This window comes from Globicephala melas, chromosome 11 (assembly GCF_963455315.2).
Source record: "Globicephala melas chromosome 11, mGloMel1.2, whole genome shotgun sequence".
Taxonomy (NCBI): domain Eukaryota; kingdom Metazoa; phylum Chordata; class Mammalia; order Artiodactyla; family Delphinidae; genus Globicephala; species Globicephala melas.
The window spans coordinates 100,860,839-100,881,779 of NC_083324.2; the positions used below are offsets into that span (position 1 = coordinate 100,860,839).

At 44.0% G+C, this 20,941-nt stretch overlaps 1 protein-coding gene across 3 annotated transcripts in view; it reads left to right on the plus strand.

Moving 5' to 3' along the window:
- The first annotated feature begins 140 nt into the window (after window positions 1–140).
- MYLK4 (myosin light chain kinase family member 4) overlaps window positions 141–20,941 on the plus strand; it is an 88,657-nt gene continuing 67,856 nt past the window's right edge. Inside the window, exons 1-2 of one of the 3 annotated variants that reach the window (XM_060308293.1) lie at window positions 141–2,132; window positions 16,152–16,422. In XM_060308293.1, the coding sequence (XP_060164276.1) occupies window positions 16,264–16,422 (159 nt within the window). In that variant the 5' untranslated portion in view covers window positions 141–2,132; window positions 16,152–16,263. Of the gene's footprint in view, window positions 2,133–14,791; window positions 14,868–16,151; window positions 16,423–20,305; window positions 20,359–20,941 lie in introns of those variants that run through there. The other 2 variants (XM_060308292.1, XM_060308294.1) reach the window with 2 other exon arrangements.

Sequence of the window (20,941 nt, forward strand, 5' to 3'; positions counted from 1 at the left end):
CCCACATGCCGCGGAGCGGCTGGGCCCGTGAGCCATGGCCGCTGAGCCTGCGCGTCCGGAGCCTGCGCTCCGCAACGGGAGAGGCCACAGCAGTGAGAGGCCCGAGTACCGCAAAAAAAAAAAAAAAAAAAAAGTAGCATTAGTAGAAAAGGTAAGTAAGAATGAGTTGTGGAGTCTTTTATTGTTTGGCCATCATACAATTTGAAATGTAGGATCATGAGCTTTTATGTAGCCTTTTACTTATCGCCCAGAGCTTCCAGCCCCCGAACTTCACAAAAGCAAGTACTTTGCGAAGAGGTTTGCGGGCGGGGAAAGAAATCTTCTCTCCTTGTCTTAGGGTTATTAGCTTAGGGCCCTGTGAATGTAACCGACAAAAGACAGATTAAAAAGAAAAACAGACTGTGAACATTTGCAGCGCCCCTACACACGGAGTAACTGGTGATGGGCGGGCTTACGTAGCAATTTATCAAAAGAACAAAACATTTGTAGAGAAGCCACAAGACAAAGGAAAAGGACCTTGAGTTTCTAGGGCGGCCAATTGTGGGAAGGCAAATATATGGGAAACTGATGGGAGACAAGAACTAGTTAGTAAAGTTGGTTATGCAGATTCCTCCAGTGCCACCTCTGGGCTGATGAGGGTCTAGAGTTTTCTCCTGTGATTGACTTCTGCCCTTTCTGGTAGATTGGGGGCGGGGGGGACACCTTTGCAAACTTATGTCCTGCTCTTAGGAAGTAGGGAGAGAGCAGCGAGCTTTTCTTGTATCAGCTTAATTGCCTTTAGCTCAATATAATCCTTATGCCAAACTGGCACGGTTTGGTGCAGCGTATTCTGCTGCCCATCAGGTTCTAGGGCTGTCCTCACAATGAGTTGTGAGGGAAAGTGTTACTAAGTGTGGAAATATACACTACGTATAGCAGTAGATGGACATGTGGTCTCCTCTGACACAAGCAAAATGTTTTAAAATGATGACAAACTGGGCAACAACTCTGAAGCTTCCTGAGTCTTTTAATAAATGTAAAGCTTAAAACTTATTTTTTTTTAGAAATGATATATGCTTAGTATGGAAAATCTGCTCAGAGATTCTCATTGTTAATATTTCAGCACCCTATTCCAGTCTTTTAAAATGTATTTCAAAAAGAAAAATATATCTCAAGACTACACTGGGTATTTACATATAAATGTAAACCTAATATATATTTTCAAAAGTTTTTACTGTAATGGGAAAATATTCATTGCATAATATGGAGTAAAAGTTAGAAGATACAAAGCTATATAGTATAATCACATTTTTATTCAAGTGTTCTGCTCGTATATATAATATATAAAAGAAAAAATAAGAAAAAGGAAACATATGAAGAAAAGACAAAACTCTCCATACACGTATATGTACTTTACTCCCATGGTGTCATACATGAATAAAATCGCACCATTTGGATAGACTGTGAGGTGAAAGTGCACTGGACTTGCCCTAGAATCTGGGCTTGAGTTGGACATGGTGTGACCTTGGGCGAGCTCCTTCCCCTCCCAGACTCAGCTTCCAAATCTAAGAGGGGAACAGTAACGCCTCCCTCTCAATCTGTTGTGAGAATTAAGTGATCTTATGAATGTAAAGGTGTTTAGTACCGTGCCCAGCACAGAGTAAGCCCTCTATTACTCTGTTTTCCTGAACCCCAGCTCATCCTGCCTGAAGTTCAAAGTTTTCTCCACTAGATGGTGATGGTAGAAAAATAAAATGAGTAAACCATACCAGCCCCTAACCAGATTTAAACTTTCTTTTTAAATCAGCGTAAATACAAATAAGTGTACACTCTGTTATAAGGTTGCAGGAAATGAGTTCCGTGTAAAGCAGTAAGCCCTCGGCTTAAGTGTCCTCCGCTAATCCCTCACTGCTTTCTTGTCTTCAGCCGGACTTGGCGCTCTCTTTGAGCAGTGTAACCATGTCTGTTCTCTGCCCCAGAATCGCAATGGGGATGACAGATGCCGTGTGTGGCTCAACTCTCAGATCAGCCATCTATTCAGTGGCCACCGGGAAAGTCTCAGCCTCGTGCAGGTCCCGCGTGCTGCCGTGTAATACGCCTCCTAGTGTTATCGAACCTCAGGCGTCATCTTGGCCCTCGTAATCATACCCAAGGTATGTTGGACATTTTGAGTTCAGTTAATCCCACCATGATGCACATCCCTGCCATCTTCAGTCACCATCCTAAAAGTCAGCCCCACGGCCGTCTGTTCCCCTTCCTGCTTTGGGAGTCCTCTTACCTAGCCTAACCTCATATGCCTTTCTTTTCCTGACTTTCCCTTGTGTCCCCTGGAATCTATGCCACGTTTCTATTAACTTTAGTAAATTGAATACATTTTCTTGCTACTGTAATAAGACTGCCTGATTGTTCTATTTTATTACTGGTCTTACTGGTATAAAAGAAGTGCTTTGACTTTTATAATTTATTTCATATTTGGCTTTTTGGGGGGAAACTCTTATTAGTTTTAAGTGATTTTCAATTGATACTCTTTGTACAAAAAGAATACATCTGAACTTTGTCATCAGTTCTTGGCACTGAGCTTCAAAAATCCTTGGAATTTCCTGAGTGACTGGAGAGCCAATGAGGCGACTCCTGGTGGGTCCCCGGAGAGCTTCAGGATGGGAACTGCTCACCAGAAACACCAAGCACACAATTAGAGGTTGGAACTTCAGGCCAGCCATCACTGGGGAGGGGAGGGATGTTGGAGATGGCCTTCAGGCACATGGCCGGTGATTTAATCAATCGTGCCTGCATAGTAGAACCCCAGTAAAACCTCCGGACACCAACGCTGGTGGAGCTTCCTGGTTGGTGAATATGGCAGTGGGGGTGGGAGGAGCCCTGTCGCCATGCAGAGGGCATGGAAGCTGCGTCCGGGATCCTCCAGACCTCGTGTTATGTGCATCCTTTGTTAAAAAACTGAAATGTTTTTCAGTGAGTTCTGTGATTTCTTCCAGGGAATTATCAGACCTGAGGCGGGGGGGTTGTGGGACCCCCATCTTTGTAGCCGGTTGGTAGGAGTGCTGGTCCCTGAGCCTTGAGGCTGGAGTCTGAAATGGGTCATTACTGTGAGGACTCTGCCCTGATCCGTGGGTTCTGATGCTAACTCTGGTAGGTGGGCGTCAGAGCAGAATCAAATTGCAGGACACCCAGCTGGCGTTGGAGAGTTGGTATCAGAACAGTGCTTTTCCTCTTTCCAACACATTTATCTATTATTTTGTTTTCTTTCTGAATTTCATTGGCCAGTACTAGTTATTATTACACTGTTGGAGAAAGCAGGTCTCTTTACCTTATAAAGTGAACAGTGAAGTGACAGAGCCAAAGTTCTACTTCAATCCCTGACTTTAAAAAACTTCTAGTAAAATAGAGAAAGGTACCTCCTTAACATGATGGTTTTTGTTTTGTTTTTCCTCAAACTGGCAGCCACCATCATATTTAATGATGAAAACACTAAAGATATTCGTCGTTTCTTCCCACACTTCTCACCCTGGAGAGCTTTCCAGTCCTTTGCTGCGTCTGGGTTACTACTTACTCTTCAGTTTAGAGAAGTCCTGTTAATTGTCCCTGACCCTCCAGGCTGGTTTGGTCCCTTTGCTCATTTGACACCTTGTCTGTCCCTTATGACAGATGCCTCATAGTATTATAACTGCCCATTGCATGTCTGTTTCCACTCCTGCCCAGCTTCCATTATAGGACAGTGCAGGCCCCATGCCTGACACGTAGGGAGCGCTGGGCTGGGCTTGAACGGGACCTGTGACTGGCAGGTGTCAAGTGCAGGCTTCACCCTTTCCCCTGAGGTTCACAGCAGGAGCATTCTGTTTCTTCCAGAAAGACCACCTGAATGGGGCTTTTAGTTACGGAAAGATGAGATGAAGACTTTCTGCCGACATGGAGATATTTAGAGAACCCTTCCATAAAGAGAAAGGGCACTTTTTGGGACGCGAGACTAAGATGGTCTCCTAGGAACAGTGGAGAATTGCCACTGGGAGGAAAGACTGGGTTGCTCTGGGGAGAGATGGATTTTTCATAGAAGGAAGAAGAGAAAGTGGAGGGTGAGCCGTGACATCCGTTTCCTTCTTGTCCATCAAACTGAATTTGAAACCCTATGGGGAGAGGGCTGAAGACCAGAAGATGAGCTGATGTTCTGGGCAGGAATCTAGATCTGGAGGACCCAGCAGCGCTGCGTTGGAGGGGAGGCGATATCCCCTAGTTCTGCCCTCCCCCGCTCAGACCCTGGTGCTCGCACCGAGGCCTCATCATCAGTGCCGGCGCCCAGGCTTCTTCCAGGAGGGTCTTGACCATGGTCTTCGCCTGGCAGGGCAGGGGGACCCTGCAGACACACGTGAGGACTGCAGCCCATTCCAGCAACTCTTCGAGGAATTTCCAGAAATGAGTCGGGGATACACTGGGAGCTGCTAAGCAACTGGGTAGTAGAATGAGGCAAGGGTAAAGAGGATCTCAGAGATGTTGTTGAAGAAGCGTATTAAAAGTTAACGTGGAGTCCAACAGGTGATCCCGTCCGAACAGAATAAGTGAAAGAGAAAAAGCAAACCTTGGTTTCTACCTTACACCACAGGCAAAAATTAATTCAAGATGGCTCATAGGCCTTGATGTAAAAGCTAAAAGTATGAAGCTTCTACAGGGAAACGTGGAAGAATATCTTCATGGCTTTGGGGTACGTGAAGGTTTCTTAGTGAGGGCGTAAACAGCACTGATCATTAAAAATATACATATGAATATATATATATAAATTGAACTTAATTAAAATTTTAAAAATATCTGCTCTTCAGGAGACATCTGTGAGGATGGAATATTACTCAGCCATAAAAAGAAATGAAACTGAGTTATTTGTAGTGAGGTGGATGGACCTAGAGTCTGTCATACAGAGTGAAGTAAGTCAGAAAGAGAAAGACAAATACCGTATGCTAACACATATATACGGAATCTAAAAAAAAAAATGTCATGAAGAACCTAGGGGTAAGACAGGAATAAAGACACAGACCTACTAGAGAATGGACTTGAGGATATGGGGAGGGGGAAGGGTAAGCTGTGACAAAGCGAGAGAGTGGCATGGACATATATGCGCTACCAAACGTAAAATAGATAGCTAGTGGGAAGCAGCCGCATAGCACAGGGAGATCAGCTCGGTGCTTTGTGACCACCTAGAGGGGTGGGATAGGGAGGGGTGGGAGGGAGGGAGACGCAAGAGGGAAGAGATAATGGGAACATATGTATATGTATAACTGATTCACTTTGTTATAAAGCAGAAACTAACACACCACTGTAAAGCAATTATACTCCAATAAAGATGTTTAAAAAAAAAAAAGACATCTGTGGGAAAATGAAAACACAAGCCATAGTCTGAGAGAAAATATTTGTAACACATATATCCGCACAGGACTCATTTCCGGAGTATATAAAGAATTATTGCAACTCAATAAGAAGAAAAAATACCTCCATTTTTAATCTTTTTTTAACATCTTTATTGGAGTATAATTGCTTTACAATGGTGTGTTTGTTTCTGCTTTATAACAAAGTGAATCAGCTATACGTATACATATATCCGCATATCCCCTCCCTCTTGTGTCTCCCACCCTCCCTATCCCACCCCTCTAGGTGGTCACAAAGCACCGAGCTGATCTCTCTGTGCTATGCGGCTGCTTCCCACTAGCTATCTATTTTAAATTTGGTAGTATATATTAGTCCATGCCACTCTCTCACTTCGTCCCAGCTTACCCTTCCCCCTCCCAACACCTCCATTTTTAAATGGGCAAAAGGTATAAAAGAATACTTCACAAAAGAAGATATATGGAAAGAAAAACACATGAAACAGGCACAGTGAAATGCACATTAAAACCACGGTGAGATGCCACTACACTCCCTCTGGAATGACTGAAAATAAAAAGACTGACAACATTACATGTTGGCAAAGACAAGGCACAGTTGGAACTCAAAGCATTGCTTGTGAGAACATAAAATGGGAAAATCATTTTGGAAAATCATTTGGCAGTTTTCTTAAAAAGGGAAACACACCCTTGCCATGTCATCCAGTAATTCTGTTCCCAGAGAATTTACCCGGGAGAGATGAAAACATGTTCAAAGTGTGTCCACAAAACGGGTTGTATGCAAATGGTTAGCGCAGGCTTATTCATAATAATCCCAGACTGCAAACACTGCAAACGCCCATCAACAGCGAATGGAAAAACAAAGTTTGGTTTACTCATACAGTGGAATTCTACTTGGTAAAAAAATTAAACTGCCGACACACAGAGCAATGATAAATCTTAGAAACATTGTGCTGAATAAAGGAAGTCAGACACAAAACAGTATATGTGTTGTATGATTCCAGTTATGCGAAATTCTAGACCAGGCAAAGCTAATCTGTAGTGTAGAAATTATATCAGTGGGTGAAGGGATGGGGATTATTGGTGGCCAGGGCATGAGGGAGTTTTTGGCTAGTGATAGAAATGTGGTATAAATTGAGGAGATGGTTACACCATTATATGCATTTATCAAAACTCATCAAACTGTACCTTTAAAATGGGTGCAGTTTATTTATGTAAATTATATCTCAATAAGATTGATTTTAAAAACCACAGCAAGATCCTATTTCCTGCCCATAAGAATGACCAAAATTCACGTGACTGTCAATACCAAATGTTAACAAGGGTGCAGAGCAGCTGGAACGCTCACGCATCGCCGGTGCATTGCTGGTGCAAGCCTAAAATGGGCTCTTTGAAAAACTTGTTGATTTCTTATAAAATTAAATATTCACCTGCCCTATGACCCATCAATTGTACTCTTAGGTATTTACCCCAAAGATATGAGACCATATGTATAAAAAGTCTTGTAGAAGAATGTTTATAGAAGCTTTATTTGTAATAGCAAAACAAACAAACAAAAAAACCTGGAAACAATGTAAATCTGCAGGTGATAGATAAACAGATTGTGGTCTGTGAAATGCTACATTAAATTAGAAGAGGATGAACTGGAGATACATGCAAAACCACACATGATTCTCATAAATATTATGCTGAGTGAATGAAACCAGACACAAAGAGCACAGATGGTGAGTCCATTGGAAGGAAGTTCAAGAACAGGCACGTCTAAGGAAACTGGAGTGTTAGAAGTCGGTGTTGCTGAGACAAGGGCATTGGCTGAAAGGGGGCGTAACGGAGATGTCCTGCATCCTGGCTGCGATGCTGCTTAGCTAGGAACACACATTTCTCAACACCATCGAGCTGTAGATCCAAGCTCCGTGCATTTCACTGTTAGCAAATTTCACCTCAATTAAAAAAAATTAATTCAAGGGGTTTCCATTTCCAATAATGGCAGCTAGGAACTTCAGATCAACACAAGTAACTGATGAAAACACGTAAAAATGCTGAAGCAAATGGTTTAGAAATCTTAAAAGTATCAGAGACCTGATAAAATAGGAACCACCTGGCAAAAATCCAAAGGAATCCAAATCCAAACAGGCCAGAGGGACCTGAGCGCAAGAGTTCCTTTTGCCCCGAGGGCTTTTGCTAATTCTGCGCACCGTGGGCCTGGCCTTGGGTGGCCTCTGCAGACGAGGTGACAGTCATGAGCCCAGGGTCTACCTGAGCCAGGGGTCTAACCTCAAGTGGAGGGGCCTAATAGACGTCCCTTCGTGAAGCTGTTACCCGGGGGGCGGCGCCTCCTGGCAAGGCTACCCAGAAGTAAACCTACCCCAACAACTACTTCCCTGAGCTACCACACTCATTTTTTTTCTGACATTGTTAAATATTCTTCTGCACACGACTTAATGGAAGCATAACGTTCTTTCTTATGGGAGAACCACAGCTATTCAATCAACTTGGACTTAGGCTTTATTTCAACGTTTTAAATGTAGTAAATAATGTCATCGTGTATTACTTCAAAGATAATATTTTACAATTCTATTTCTTAGGGGCAAAAGTCTTAGAAATGCAAATGGGGTCAAAGAGAATGGCCAAATTGCCCTCCCTAAAGATGAGGGCATTTACATTCCAACCAGAAGTGTAGGAGCGTGCCACCCTGTGCCCTCCCAGGCTTCATTTATGCTGGAAGTGTTTCCCATATACGAGCTGGGACTTACAATGCCCTTTTACCATTTTACCAGCTGCCATGGTCCTTTTGTAGCACGAAACATCAATACTTTTGAATATGTAGCATAAAACCTAAAAACCTATTATGAACCATTACATAATAGCCAAATTTATCTTCTACCTAAAGATACAACTTTTACCTTTAATAAGAAATAACCCAAACCTGAGAGTATGCGGAGTTTTCACCCACCTCCCCTTCAGCCACTATTACCCTCTCTGCTGTAGCATTTCCCCATGGAAAATTTCTCTACTGAACCTTACCCTCTTGGGAAAAGCAGGCCAACATTTGGTCAGAAGAGCATGTCTTGGGCTTTGCACTTCTGTAATTTCATGCCTTGTTCCTGTCATAAGCTTCTTCTAGCTCCTAAAATTCACTTCCAATTTAGAAGGTAGAAAAGGATTCTCAAGAATGGAAACATAAATATACCCTTCCTCAAATTCCAACTGGAAAAAAAAAGGATGATTCATGCTGTAGAATGGAATGTTTTAAATTTGGGCATGAATGCTCTCACTTTTCCCAATTGTTTAGAACAATCTCAACAGAAGCATGAAGTTTACCTTACAGCAGGCATTTTATTTTGTTCTTACATTTTCAGACTTAATGAATTAATGGGAGGGAGGTACATTTGTGTAATGGGGGAAGGATCAGAGAGAATCCTATGGTGCTGGGTTGGAATTAGGAAACTATAAGAATGAACTCAGGATTTAAAAAGATTATATTTCCAGCTCTGTCCACTGCAAGGACTAGAAGCAATGACACCCCAGCAGCAAAGAGCACTCCCATTGCCCTGGTCTTGGTTTCTAAATACCATTCTTCCCTAAGAGGAGCCAGGGCTTCTCTGAGAAATGGCAGATTCTAGAAACAGGGCAGGAAAATTACATGGTGAGCTTTGAACATCTCATTATGCCAGAAAGCAAGGAAGTGCGCCCCCAAACAATAGTGATATGTCAGAAGTACAGAGGCTCCCATTGACCAAATCTGGGACAGTTTGAGCATCCACATGACTGACACGGGGAATGTGTGTCATGTTTAGAAATGATACTAAACAGGGACGGGGATCCGGATGGGCTGGAGCACTCTTCTTAATAGAATATAATACCAGTTACTAAATGTAGAAAATCATACAATTAGAGAATTACCACTGAACAATCACTGTGGTAATAACTGATTCATGCAAGAATGGATACTAAAGTCATGGAGTGATAGACTGTTGTGGAACAGGATACCCATAAAAATCTCATAGGTTCCTTATTAATTACAAAAGAAATAAGGGTAACTTTACTGTGGGGAAATCTGGCAGACACCATCTGAATCAGGATACCAAATTATATGAATCGTGACACAAGCTACATCACGTACCACCTACTGAGACATTCCCAGAAAGACGCACCATCACTGATGTGGTTTTCATGATTAGAGGTTTACCTGGTTCCAAATATGAAGAAACAATCAGGCAATTCAAATTGAGGGATATTTTATGAAGAAATTGGTCTGAAGTCTTCAAAAATATCAGTGTCATGAAAGGTTAAAAAAAAAAAAAGACTGGGTTATTGCTCCTTGAATAGATAAAAAGAGACTAAAAAGACATCTCAACGAAATGTGCTTGTGTGATTTTTGGTTGGCTCCTGTCTTTGTTCTCAAGGAGACATATGCCAATGTATTTAGGGATAAAGTTTCACAAGGTCTGTAACTTACTCTCAGAAAAGAGAGAGACAGCAAATATTGAAAACATAAACATTTGGTGAGTCCACGTGCAGGGTGTATCGATATTCATTGTACTGTTCATGCAAATTCTCTGCAGGTTTTAAGTTCTAAAAAAATAATTCAGAGAAAAGGAAACATATCTAACAAAAATTATATAGAAGTCGTATGAGCTTTGGAAACGTATTTATGAATTTATGAATAGGATTGCACCGTGTACTTTGTTCCTATTGAATATCACACATGGTTTCTAAGCAGTATATTAACTCAGTGACATGTATTTACATTTTACAAGAAAGTAAAAAAGGCTATAATTAGATGAACAAATTGTGCAACCATTATAGAAGTAATGAACAGAAAACACTGTTTAGTACTTCTGAGGAGACTCATTTTTAAATGGCCCCAGCTATATTTTTATCTAATTGTTTTCAATCCTCCTATTTTATTTTCATTTTTTATTACACAAAATTTAGCTACTTACTCACTGTCACTTGGACATTCTACGGGTCTAATATCAGCTAGGTTGTAAGCAAGTCTGAATGTTCCGTAACGTCACTGTCCTGCCTTGGAGTTTCCTATCTCCAAATAGAAAGTAAGAGGTAGAAATTAGTTTTAAATTTCTGTTCATTTTCTACTAATTACAAAATCATACACTATGTGGTATTCCTACCCAGAGAAGAGAAGAGTGAGAGTCTTAACTCTTTCCCACTCACCGTTTCCTCTTCCTTTTCTCTGGCCCCAGGTGACCCGGCAAGCGTCGGGTATGATTTATGACTGCTTGGATCCAGCCTGGGTCACCTGGAACAGCCGGCCATAAACTGTTCACTGGTGCTTTTCTTTCTTCTTTTAACAAGTTTACCTTTCATTATTCATATTATTGGGTTTTCTGCTTTCTTAATTACTTTATTGAAATGTAATTTACGTATCATAAAATTCACCCATCGTAGGTGTACAATTCAACTACGTGTTTGGAAACTTAATGAGTTGTTCAAAATGTTTTTGAACCTTTCCATCACCCCAATACGATTCTGTTTACAGTTAATGCCTGTTCCTGCTCTCAGCCTCAGGCAACCTAAATCTACTTCCTGTGTCTATAGATGTGCCTTTTCTGGACATTCCATGCAAATGGAACTTTACAGTATACGGTCTTTGTTTCTGGCTTTTTTCTCTTAGCACAATGTTTTTGTTTATCCAGCTTGTAGCAGGGATTAGTGCTTCATTCCTTTTTATCGTTGAGTAGTATTGCATTTGAGTGGATGTATCAATTACCTTTCTCCATTCACTGAATCCATTGCTGGACATTTGGGTGGTTTCCAGTTTGGGGCTGTTGTGAATAATGCAGCTGTGAACATTTGCATGGGAGGCTTTGTGTGTTCAAATGTTTTCATTTCTCTTGGGAAGATACCTGGGAGAAGAATTGTTAGGTCATATGGGGAATAACTTTTTAAGGAACTATTTCCCAAGGCAGCTGCACCATTTTACACTCCCTCCGACCTTTGTGCTGAGGGTTCCCGTGACTCCACACCCTTACCAGCATTTCCCTTCTGCTGCCTTTTTATTATAGCTCTTCTGGCGGGTGTGAAATGTTATTTAATTGTGATTTTAACTTTCATCTCTCTAATGACAGATTTCGGAGCATTTTTTATGTGCATATTAACTTCTTTTATTTATCTTCCTTGGTAAGCTAGTCTTCAAATCTCTTGTCCATTTGTAAAATTGGGTTGTCATCATATTGTTGATTTGTAAGAGTTTGCTTCAGGATATGAGTCGTTTATCAAATATCAAAATCGTTTATCAAAATGATTTCACAGTATTTTCTCCAAGTCTAGCTTGTCTTTCCATTTTCCTATGGTGTCTTTTGAAGAGCAGATTTTGAATTTTGGTGAAGTGCAGTGTATCAGTTTTTGCTCTCACCAATCATACTCAGTGGTGCTTTTTGAAAGGAAGAAAATTCAGTAGCTATGTGGATAACAGGGATGCCTTTCATCTGCATTTTGGTGTTTGTGAAGATTGCTCTACTTGTGTGTGTAGACGTTTAAGAACCCTTGTTCTGAGACATTCCGAATGCTGTGCACACGCAGAAACCATTAGCGTTGTCCAGGCTGCTTTGGACGCCGACCGGCACACAGAGGCACTGGCAATGCCTGCCTCGCCCGCTCCTATGACAGCACGGTCTCTTGCTGGTCAATGTCCCTTGAAAAGCATCACAATTTCTATGGCTCTGTGGAATGCTGTTTTCCTGAGGTTAGTGGTTTTTTTTTTTTTTTTTGCGGTACGCGGGCCTCTCACTGATGTGGCCTCTCCGGTTGCGGAGCACAGGCTCCAGCGGCCATGGCTCACGGGCCCAGCCGCTCCGCGGCATGTGGGATCTTCCCGGACCAGGGCACGAACCCGTATCCCCTGCATCGGCAGGCGGACTCTCAACCACTGTGCCACTGGGGAAGCCCCTGAGGTGAGTATTTTTAAAAAAGGTTTGCAATTCCAGAATATGAGGGCAATCCAGGAAAAGTACCGCTGGGGCTGCTTCTAGCCTCACTGTGAATTTTTCCACGCCTTAGAGCGGGGGTCCCCGTTAGGAACGGGGCCGCACAGCAGGAGGTGAGTGGCGGGCGAGCGAGCGAAGCTTCATCTGCCGCTCCCCATGGCTCCCCATCGCTCGCGTTTCTGCCTGAACCCTCCCCCACTCCCCGGGTCCCTGGAAAAATTGTCTTCCACAAAACCCATCCCTGGTGCCAAAAAAGGTTGGGGACCACTGCCTTAGAGCATCTTTAAAGATGTTCCAGTGATTTTATGGGTATGGACAGAGGCTGCTGAGGCTAGGTGGGTAGACCACAGTGGGTATGCATGCACTACCTGTTCTTCTTGGTGGTCAGTATTGTACCAGGCTGCTTGTCCTCTGTGCCGCCAGAAGCTAGAAATAGTGTGACACAGCAGAACTGCACTTCTGTCGTTTAATATTAGAAGACAAGTAGCATGGGTTCTTTTAATTGACTTTTCCTTTAGGACAAATAGACATAATTAAAAACCTTCTCTCTAGTAATCAATTGACAGATGCTTATTGAATACATATTGTGCTTGAAACTTATCTGCGTGTGATGACTTCCAACCTGGACCTCTCCCCTGAAGCCTAGATTTCTATATCACAACCTGTTCAACTCGGACGTCTAATAGACCTGTCAAACACTGAGGGCCTGACTTTTCCCCCCAGAGTTACTCCTCCCATGACCTTCTCCATCCCAGTCAATGTCAACTCTCCTTCACGTGCTCAGGAAAAGAGATGGAAAGTCATCCTTGCCTACCATCTTTCCTTCACTCCCTGTATCCAATCCATCATAAATCCTAGAGTTTCTAAATGGAATATGAAATCCTGGATGAGATTCCAACAGAGAAAAGGGACATTAGGGAAGAACTCATTAAGTCTGAATAAAGTATGGAGTTGAGTTCATAATAACGTATCAGCATTGATTCATTCATTGTGACAAGTGTACTATACCCATGTAAGAGGTGAAAAATCCGGGAAATTGGGTGCAGAGCATAGGGGGACTCTCTGCTATCCTTTCGCTTTTTACCTTTTCTGTAGATCTTAAACTACTCTAATATAAAAAAAATTATTAAGGAAATACGCAAAGGAGCAGTTTCTGCTGACTTCTAGCTGATTAGAGCCTGCGGCTGGTTTGCTGGAGCCGAGGGGACAGAAAGTCTGCTTCCACTGATTGGATGGTCTGGGTAGAGGGTACTGTCAAATTAGCCAAAGGCCATACACATGGTTTTCTTTGGGTGTGGGGATTGGTCACCTTATCAGTACTTTTTCACAGTTTAATTACTCCAAGGAAAATTGATAACCTCAAATAAGTTCAGTCTTTTCATAACAATTGTGTCACATAATTTATCTTTCACAAATACATAATATTGTTTAGGTATTCTTCCTGAAGAGCAAAGTTCTCTAATCCTAGAAAAATACCTAACGTTTGGCTTTTTAAAGATCTTGCTATAATTCTTTATATGCTACTCAAAATGAAAACGTATTTTTATTTTATATGGAATACATTGATCTGAATTAAAAATAAGGACTTTTTTTTGGAAAAGCAAGAGGGCACTAGAGGCTGGTGTTGGGTAGGGAGTGGAGGGGTTGGCAAAGGCTCTGAAGAGGTGAAAGCCAGAGAATTGCAGGATCGCTTGTATCATTCGTTTGATTTTCTGGGGAATCAAGGCTTTATGCAACTTCAGGAAATCCGGGCATCCGCTGCTGTTGGGATCAGGCAGGTGGTTTGCCGGCACTGGATTCTCTTTCCTTGGCCTGTGATGGAAGGCAGGGGAAGGCAGAGTGTTGCTTGTAGGGAGAGTTTATTAGTGTTCTTGTGAATCCCCTTCATGCCTGTGCCTTTGAACTTTCCCTGCAGCTGTAAACAGCTGGAGATGTTGCAAATAATTTTAAGGACTTGCAGAGTGCTTTGGCCATCAGAAGCTCTCTCCCACTGTAGTTGGATGTGTTCAAAGTGTAAGGTGGGCAAAAAAGGTGGCTGTGCGGTTCCCTCACCTAAACCCTCTGGCTGGAAGCGTGCCCTAAATGCCGAGTCTGAAACGGGCAGGAGAGCGGGGCGTCTGATGGCAAAGACAAATGCAGCGTTGTAGTCCTGAGTGTGTTGCCACCCTGACGGGACAAGAAGGTGAAGGTGATATTTCATCCACTGTTACGGTCTGTCCTCTCCTTACCTGACCTCTGAAATGGAGCCGTCAGCTTTGAAAAGCCTGGTGTCTAAAATTAATATTCTTCCCCATCTGACTAAGAAGGCAACAGCTGAGCAACATGAGATCAAGGACCATCTGAGTTTAAACAGGGGCTCAAAGTGGCATTTGAGAGAGAGGATACTTCCTCTCAGAGTGGACACTTGTCTTTTCAGAAGACTTACTCTGACAGGGAGTCAAGACTTTTACCAGGGAATTGCACAGTTGTTTTGAACTCTGCAAACTCCATTTTATCTGCTGGAACTTATACTCTGCACTTGGAATGGTCTGGACCCCAGCATGTCCTCCTATAAATGGTAATTACTCTTATTTTCTGTCTTTCTACATCACCTTAAACAACAAGTTGTACCAAACTCCAGGTAGAGCTTAACGTTTAATATTTTCTCTGCAAAATTTTTATATCTTGGACCCAAGCTTTTGTTTTAATATGTTAATTTTATGTGGCTTCCTGAGCCAACTTGAATACCATCTACAATTACATATTAGATTTTAGTTGTAGTTTGTCTTAGACGTAGTCATGAAATCCTTATTTTAATAATAACTGTTTTCAGGGCAACTTGTAAGAACACTGATGACGGTCTATGGTGTATTTTACAGAGCTCTGGCTGACCCTGCTTACATTTGAGTGTGTTTAAATGTAAGGTCTTTGTGTGGTTCAGTAGAAGTTTGTAGAGCATTGGATTTTAAATAATTTGTAACTCAAGGTATTATTTTTACTAGCTGAGTTGAGAAAATGAAAGACGACGTTTTGTGGAGCTAATTACAGATGATTTCAAATTGAGAAAAAGCTGGAAGAAGCAATTTCCAGAAAATCTCCAGCAGGGGGCCTCAGGAGGGAACTGGCCACAAGTTCTCATCAGTCTCCCCTGATGATCAGGAGATGCACAGGCACATACGTCGCGTGGGTCTTCAGTGTCAGAGCAGTAGAACATGTATCACCTACATTCGTAAGGGAAGTAGTGCAAGGAAAGCACAAGGGTGTGAAACCTTTGGTACTTAGCGCTAATGAGGATGCAAAGCAAGGCGTCTGGGAACCTTAATCTGTGTGAGAGGGTTATTAGGAAACACAGCTCTTTTTAAAATGAGCACCAAACATTTTAAGATGTAGGCAGAGAGGGGCTCTGGAAATGGCTCATTTGGTGGAGAGCACTCCTCCGAGGGCACAGAATTCCCGGGGGGAGCGCCAGAGAGCCCCTTCCTTACACAGCAAGCCCTTCCCACCAGGGCCAGGAGGAGCAAAACCAGCAAATCCAGTTAAACCCAGAGAAACTTTGTATCCCATACTTGTACCAGCCACTTAACATAAACACTTATTTTAGGTAATGAGGGAAAATTGTAGTTGCCCAGTGAAACTTAAGGTGGCGTCTTACTGTTTGCTTTTGTAGAAAAAAGTGGGGAAAGAAACCTTTTTCCTTTCAGAGTTCCGGCATTTGAAACTCAGTATTGATATTTGCATTTCTCTTCCTAATTTTGGGTCCCTTCTGTTTAAATAGAAGCGACTTCTAAATTCCCAGTGGTCATTTTCCCACAGAGTCAAATGTGTGAGTCGGTGATGAGAACTCTGTTTCTCCTCCTTGCAGTCAAGGGGAAGGCAGACTCAGAAGTCACGACTGCGTCCTGATTTACAAATCGGAGGCGGAGGGGCACGAACACCACACACCAGACAGGAACTTAGTCGGACTCACCACCAAGATGCTGAAAGTGAAGCGGCTGGAAGAAATCAGCACGTGTTACCACAGTGACCAGCTGGAGAAAATGGCCTTTTTTCAGTGCATGGAAGAGGTGGAGAAAGTGAAGTGTATTCTGGAAGAAAGTTCTAGTGAACAGGATTCGAGATCTGGGAAGAGTGAGGTAACTGTGCTAATTTAGTCTCCTGAAAAGTGTCAGTTCTACTTTATCTTTTCTCACATAAAGCAATACCTGTCGCCGTTTATACGACCGTTTTCTGACTCTGTTTGGTCACTTGAGTAGAGTTAAGGAAACTTCATGAACAGGCAAACTTCCATTTGTTTCATGGAGGTTTGTGTATCGGCGGGTGTGGGAAGTCAAACTTCCATTTGTTTCATGGAGGTTTGCGTATCGGCGGGTGTCGGAAGTCATTCGGAGGCCTTTGAACGTGCACCTCTCCCTTGCAGGCAGCTCCTCAGCCCGGTGGCTGGTCTACAGGTTACGATGGTGAACGTATGCAAACACACATTTCTTAGGAAGGATGGTTTAAAAGGATAGGTTTGGGCATGAAATCCAGAGAAGCACTGCGAGGGCCACAATTGCCCTGCAGAAGTTTCTAATTTCTTCAGGACCCTGAGGCCCTCGCTGTTGACAGTGGCGGTCAGAGTCAGGGACAAGCCCTTGCCGACGGCACACCTCATGCAGAGCCCCATTCTGGCCACTTGCTCTTTGGGGCAGTTACTAAAGCAGCCCAGGGGCTGCCTGTCTGAATAGTGGGGCCGTAGCTGTTGGAACATTGCATGTATGCAAAGCACTCAGCACAGGCTCTGTCACCAGGGTAGGCGTTCAGTAGGTGTCGGCCAGCAGCACCCCGTCCCCTGTCTGAGCTCGCTGGGTCTCCCTCACCATCCACGGAGCACCCTTCCTGCCCGCCTGGCGTAGGCCTCGCTCTAGCACCTGCAGTTGTTTGGAACTTGTTTGTCACCCTTCTCTGGATGCCCTCCTCAACGTCAGGACTTCACCTCACTCCACCTTGCATTCTTGGCTGCTTTCCTGGTCACGGCACCAAATAGGCCCCAAGAATGTTTGCGGAACAAACAGGTCTATTTACGTGAGTCCTGCATTCTGGTTGAGGGCTGGGGGTCATTATGTTCAATAATCAGAGCAAGTGATTCTTAGGTCGGTTTGGGGTACGTCCCTCTTTGTCTGGCTACTGTTCTGAAAACCCCTGTCCAGGTAGGAAGGGCATTTCTAACGATGCAGTAGACAATGAACTAAAGCTGTTAGATGTAAGGGGCGGAGGACTCTTTTCATCGTGAATGTGTAAAATGTGCTGGATAGAAGAAACGAGTCAGGTGGAAACGTGGGTGTTTTGAGACTCCACTTTCCTGATGAGCTAACATCTTGTTCAGCAAACACCAAGAAGAAACTTCCACGGGCAAAATTTAAGTCAGATATGAGGGCTTCCTCATTAGAGCTGCTTACAATACAAATGAATACAAATGAATGAAATCTTCTGTTCACTGATTTCCGTAGAACAGAGGAGACACAATATTCTTACAGGATAACTGTGAAATAAGCAACTACTGGCAATAGTTTCTACGAATTTGATTATGTTTCCAGGACTGTTTTTCTTCAGGTTCTGTGATATAATTTTTGTAAGTAGAGGCCGTATCTTTAAAGAGCGAAATGGTGCTTAGCAGAAACATGAACATTTTTAGGAAGAATTGTTTTTGTGATGAACCACTCCAGAATATTAGAAATCAAATGACTGGGAAGTTAAATATTTTAGGATATTTTTGAGGGAAGCACTGAGAATGTTGTTCCTCAGAGACCCTAGAAGAACGTCCTTTGTGATTGGTCTGATGTCCCTTGTGTCACCTGGGCCCTGGTGTGGACCCTGCGGTCACTGCTGTGTGGAAGGAGGGGAGGAATGACCGTGTGTCCCATTCAGTTTCTTCTTGGTAAATGGCTCAAGGCCCAGAGATGTCGGCAATCTCCCCGGCTCTCTGTCTCGCCTTGTGGAGGACGGATGGGCACACGGTCGGGAGGTGCGGAGCTCTTCTCTCTGCGTCTGCCAAGGCCCAGGCCCCGGCCCCAGAGGCCCTCGCTCGCCCAGTGGGTGGATGCACGGGCGGCCAGCAGGCCTCGCAGGGGTGGGCAAGGAGGGCCTTCCAGCGGCTCGGATGTCCTCCGGAATGCAGACGGAGCTGGACTGACTCGGCTCAGTCTCCTGCTGGGCCACGGGAGATCTTCCCAACACCACACCCTCCTCCCAGGAACCATAAAAATGCTCGCATCATTTTCCCACCTGGCCCCCTTTCTCTTTACCCCTCCTCTCCTTGAGAAGCTTAGCTCAGCTAACCGTAGTCGAGACCCTCCCTGCAGTGCACTGACAAGAATTTACACTGAATTTCAGACACTCGAGTGACACGCAAACTGTTCTGAAGGCTTGAGGCTCAATTTCTTTCTAGAAGAGTCTTTTCTCTCCTAAGAGGAAAAAATTATCTATGCATCTAACAACTTATGTTTGTTAACATCGTTTGGTGAAGCCCAGATTCTTCTTTTCCTGCTCTTAACCAGGTTTTTCTATTTCACTCATTTTTCTTCCTCTGGGTTTATTTTGAACTCCCTTCTTTTCCTCTGCTTTATTTTTTGTTGAATTGATTAAATTCCACATACTCTACTTTTCTACTATGTTTTGTTCCTTTTGTTTTCCAACTTTCCTTTTGATTCTGTTTTCAGTTGACTTTTCTCATTCTTTTATATTCCAAAGGCTGTTCAAAATCACCTAAATAGTGTAGAATTTTAAAGGCTTTTAGCAGATAACACTATAATAAACTAGATCTAAAGCCACATAATATGGTGTTGAAATAAAGTAAAACTTAAATAACTAATGTGGCACATATGAGTGATGAGTTTAATAGCTACTGTGTGTGTACCATTAACTTGTAAATGATAACGGCTCTCATAACTATAATTAGTATTACTTTTACACAGTCAAATCCAGGTTTTCCTCTTTTGTTCATTCTCTATTAGCTATATAAATAAGCCCTGTGCTGCATTTCCCTCAGATCTAATTTGCTGTTTTGATACACACACACAAACCCACACACACGTTCTCTTTGCTTAATGGAAGGCCAAGGAGCTTCCGTTCTCAGACAACCCGAGGCCAAATCCCCGCGGTTCCGTCCGCCTTCCTCGGCCGCCCCCATTTGCTGTATGCATCCCTGCTTTTTGTGCCCGGGGTTATCTGTGCGCATCTCCTGTCCTCTGGTTTCCCCCGCTCTCCTGAGACCCCTAGCCCCCTACCCTCCACTCCCAGGCACGGTCCCGAGGGGAGGGTAGAAGTGAGGACGGTCCCAAGGGGGCGGGATCACAGCCCCTGGAATGTTTAACCGCTCCAAATGCTGCAAAGACCAAACAGAGCAAGGTAGCCCTCAACAGGATGTGAACAGACTAGAGTGCGTTGGGGCAAAGCGTGACGGCAGTTGGCACATTTGATCGCAGGCGGCCTTTCCTGCCTAACCGCTATGAAATTGGACCCTCAGCGGCAGCCACGGTGACTATAACTTAGGTCTCAGAATAGCGTAGCTGCGGGTGGAGGGGTTGTGATGTTTAGGGCTGCGTGTCCCCACCCCGTCTCTGTGCTCCTCGCCGGACCGCGAGGGCAGGAGAAAGCTCCCTGGCGGCGGCCCAGTTTCCGTGGTGCTAATTGTCCTTGAACTGGAGACGAGCACATTCTCGGGGGTGTCACTTGTCGCCAGCCCGTCTCCCTCTGCCGCTGCACCTGTTTCAGGTCTGTCACACGGGCCATCCTATTTTCTCCTTTTAAAGAGGCAGATTGCCCGCTGATGGCGTAACTGGAAGAGTCTCCCTTGGGGCCCTGCAGAGCCCTGCGGCTGGGCAACGTCTCCTGCTCAGAACAGAGTTTTGCTTGGGAACGTGCTCGCGCTGGGTCGGGGAGGGAAGGCAGGGATGGACTTCTCACTTAGAAGAAAAGACGTCTGGATCGTAGGCAGCGTGTGCCTTCTCTCGTCTCCCATCCTCTGGCGTGTGCTCCGGTCCGTGATGACACGGGGAGGTCGCAGACAGGCGCCTGCCCTTGAGGACACGCAGGTAGTAACGTCGTCACTTTTAACTGTGGCGGATCTGTGTTACTGTCCTATTTGAGTGTTTCCAACCAGGGAGTGGGCTTGCCCTGCAGAGGGGAGGCATGTCCCGTCTCAGTCCTCGCCCAGGACGGCCTCCTTGGGGGTTGGGATGAGGAGAGGCAGGTGGCACACTTCATATGTCAACCTCTCCACCAACTTTCGGGGAATCTGGAGACAGCCATCCCTGACGTGCACTATTTTTGTCTGTGAGAGCTAAGAATAGTGTCAGCATCTCTTCTTCTCTTACCTGTTATGTGACTTAGGAAAACAAAATAGCACAAAAGCAAAGCATCGTTTCCCCTTACAAAGAAGCCTATGCAAAAGCAGTGTCTGAAGAGTGATCACCTCTTCTGACAAAGCTACCGAGCACGGCCTGCCGTGACTTTCCCTTTGAACCGTTGCCCCATGATGCCTTTCCTGTGATGCCGTAGCTGTCCTAGGAATGGAATTCTGTCAGGAAAACAGTGGAATTCTGTAAGCATTCAGATTCTAAGGAGTTTAGCTCTTCCCAGTAGAGGGTATTCATATCTGGGAAATCAGTTCTTTCT